At 34.1% G+C, this 3,705-nt stretch overlaps 1 protein-coding gene across 1 annotated transcript in view; it reads right to left on the reverse strand.

Moving 5' to 3' along the window:
- Positions 1 to 199: 199 nt before the first annotated feature.
- The window catches only part of LOC111089850 (cilia- and flagella-associated protein 43-like), a gene marked incomplete at its 3' end in the record, with an annotated part of 8,108 nt that continues 4,602 nt past the window's right edge, over positions 200 to 3,705 (reverse strand). Inside the window, exons 5-6 of the mRNA XM_022403034.1 lie at positions 2,153 to 2,420; positions 200 to 402 (exon numbers count right to left, since the gene is read on the reverse strand). Of these exons, the coding sequence (XP_022258742.1) occupies positions 200 to 402; positions 2,153 to 2,420 (471 nt within the window). The remainder of the gene's footprint in view (positions 403 to 2,152; positions 2,421 to 3,705) is intronic.

Genomic DNA, 3,705 nt, shown 5'->3' on the forward strand with positions numbered 1-3,705 from the left:
AATGGTGTTGCTACTCGCCGTCGGTGCGAGAGTCGAACGCCGTAGGATGAAAGATACCTGGTTGATCCTGCCAGTAGTCATATGCTTGTCTCAAAGATTAAGCCATGCATGTCTAAGTACATGCCGAAATATAAAACCCTTGATTCAACATGCCCCCAATAAAAAAACATACGCATTTAACTCTCATAAAGATATATACATTTGAGTTTTTAATTTAAAATGTGCAGATATTTTGAACTTTACAGAAAAACTTTTTACCCTTCCACCAATAAAGAGTCCATCCCTGTGAAGGGCTATTGATGAGACCACGTGACAGTTTTCTTCCGATCCAGTTTTATCTTCTTGCGATTCAATCCACTGTAACTGATGACACTCTGTTACAACAGCAGACTCACCATTCACCTGAAAGAGTGTACTGTTTATATCAAGTTGACACTGGTGATCTGTTACTACCTCCACCATCGAAAGTGGATGGAGGTTATGTTTCCACCCCTGTGTGTGTGTTTGTCAGAAAGATTTCTCAAAAACAACTGAATGGATTTGGACGAATGTTGATATACATTTGGACTATGACTCAACTTAGGAGTGATAAGTTTTGGGAGGGTCAAGGTCACGAAAATTCAAGAACTCCTTATCTTTTAACATGGGGGGGGACCAATTTTTCACATTATTTTTTGCACTGTAACTCAATTAGAGATGAAACTTGGTGGACATACGTTAAATATTATTTGTCATTTTTCTGCCGAAAATTGTTTGTGTTCATTGATAACAATGGACATATGGACACATTTTCGTATTTTTTAAGTGCCAAATATGTGGCAGAGGTATGCTATCTTACTGAGTGCTCCTCTAGCTTGGTTTTGTTTCCAGCTAATTTAAGGTATCAAATCACCATCTTAAAGGGGTGGGCACAAGGTTGAGCAAAGGAATTTTTTATATTTCAGCCATTATGGGAAATATTGTGAGATGCTCCCTTGTATCGGTATTCTTTACATAAGTAAGCTTCAGTTGCTGAGGGGATATGATGAAACGTCTCTTGATTGTTCAGTCACTCTCTGTATGCCCATTTAAAGGAATGAATCTGAAAACAAGTTTCACACAAAAAAACACAAATTATTCGTAAAGCAGCTGTAAAATGACCTTACGCTAGAGTCTACAATAATGCAAGTTCTACATTTTGAGTGATAAGTAACTTGTACAAGACTAATTTGTTTTTTTCTGTTAAAGAGTTAGTTATACAAGTTTAGATTCAGGTTTGTTTTTATTGAGATAAACAGTTATGATAACAATCAAAGTGCAGGCATCTTTGGTAGGCTAAACCACCGAAAGTATAAATAGAGGTTTAATTGATAAAACTGTTAAATGCTACACCTACCACACAAGAGAAGAATTTTTTTTGTAAATCAAGTAATCTATGGAGATTCTTCATGTTTTTTTTTGAAGTAAGCTGATAAAAAAGTGACTTTCAGCTGAAACTCAAGCAATTAAAACGTCTTATAAACTGTGAGGTTACCAGAAATTTACAAATAAACTTTAATACCACATGTGTATAATAAATGAGTTAGATTGCAGAGGGTGAAAAAACAATTCTGTCAAACGTGTTTCTCTAAACAGAAGCATGAGAATAAGAAGTAATTTCTCAGTATAATTCTATTAATGTTACAACTTATAATGCAATGCCATCTTACGGTTTTTGCTCATTTAAGATCTTTACTGAGATATCTATCTTAATGGGTAAAAAAAAAAAGTAAAATGCAACAATTATTATTTTTTTGTTACTAATAGTCTGAAGATATAATAAATACCTCGGTAACCAACATTTTCTGCCTTGGAGAAAACACTTTCTCTATATTTTCTACCTACTCAAGTCATGTCTTACAATATACGTATTTATCAAAAATCAGGGCTGTACCGATCGTTGATGGCACTTTGTGAAAGATATAAATTCTGCACCCCCTCCTCCAAAAAAAAATTTAATGTATCATTGCCTTCAAAGATGGAAACTGGCAATCCCTACAGGTTGGTTCTCTGTGCAGGCACACTGCTTGCACTACCCTTGGTATGACCCAGATTATGACGAATAAGCATTGATTATAGAGACAATTGACAAAGTTTGTGGTATATACTGTATACTGTCATTAAGATAGAATACCCTGATAATCAATCCACTATCACATGCAACTAGAACATCTCCATTGGCCGTCCAACAGTGACATCTCGGAACAACCAGTGTTTGACCAGCACACCACAGTTGAAATTCTTCAAGTTCTTGTTCACTCATCTTTGTAACTGGACCAAGAGATAATTTTGACAAGATTTCAGTTGTCAAGTCTAGCCTACAGTCATCTTTGTCTAGACTAACGTCAACATTTTCACTGTCTCCTGGATTGGTTCTTGAAGTCGATGGTAGAGTGACTGTTCTAGAAGTGAAATGAAAGTTTTCAAATATTATACGAGAAAAAAAAAACAAGAATTACATCATCTGTGGAATTCTCCTGTTTAGTACATTAGATATTCTCAATTAATTATGAAAAATAATTCACTTGTCTACATGATCGGGTCAGCATAATTAAAATATTAGAAACTTATTCACATTAATTAACTGAACGAGCACAGGGTAAACTTCATTGAACCAGCCCTGTATTGGGTAAGTAATATTGACGATACTTCCAAGTTTACTACATAAAATGTGGCATGGTTTTAATCAAATGTACGAGTCTGTTGTACACAACATATGTCACTGAACTGCCAACAGCAGTCCAACTCAGATCCTTAAAGGTCAGAGTGTAAGATAATGTTCAGCTCAAGAGTAAAAACACTTTTGTCCAATAACCTGTAGAACCTCTGAAATTCATATCTACAGTTTTTGTCAGTATCCCTGTATATTGTTCTGTTAGTTACTTTCTTTTATCACGAAACGTTGCTAAGTCAGTAATTTATGGTAAAATAAACAGTTGATAACACTGACAACAAATCTGTAATATCACGCTTAATGACATTCTGTAAAAGGTCATGGCATGTGCACTTTGACCCCAACCCATATGTACATAGGGTTAACACTGTTGTATAAATTGGTATGAAAAAATAACTCAAAGATTATATCACAATTTATTTTCAGGTCCATTGTGTTACTGTAAATTAAAAGGTTGGAGTTTAAGATAGGCTAAACTAACTCTGTATTCACGGTAACTGTTGTGTTTTCGAAGCTGATCAGCTAAACCAAAAAATAAAGACTCCAACTTCATCTTTAATCGTGCCAAAAAATAGGGGGGAGGGTGTTTTTAATGTTAATAAAAGATTACATCACAATACACCAAACTTCTTAAAAAATAATAATTCCATTTTAGATTTAAACATTTCAACAACATCATCATAAGTCAAGGTACCAAAAAAAAGATGAGATAATACATATATATTATTTACTCACTATTAGTTTTATTTACGTGAGACTGAATGATCTATAAAAGATGGCATTTATTAAATAATTAAAACAAAGTCTATATATGCTTTTTATTATCAGTAGCTTTATATTGGAAAAACAATTAAAAAAATAAACTATATGTCGAACTGGTGTATTTAAGTGTTTTACACTCACAAAAAAGAAACCTATCATTATGTACCAGCTGCCCAGTGTCGGCTAACAATACGAAGAATTAAACTGTGGCGGATTGCTACAAGTTCTTCAAATACCTATAGAACGATGGG

The sequence above is a fragment of the Limulus polyphemus genome, unplaced genomic scaffold (assembly GCF_000517525.1).
Source record: "Limulus polyphemus unplaced genomic scaffold, Limulus_polyphemus-2.1.2 Scaffold7624, whole genome shotgun sequence".
Lineage (NCBI taxonomy): Eukaryota > Metazoa > Arthropoda > Merostomata > Xiphosura > Limulidae > Limulus > Limulus polyphemus.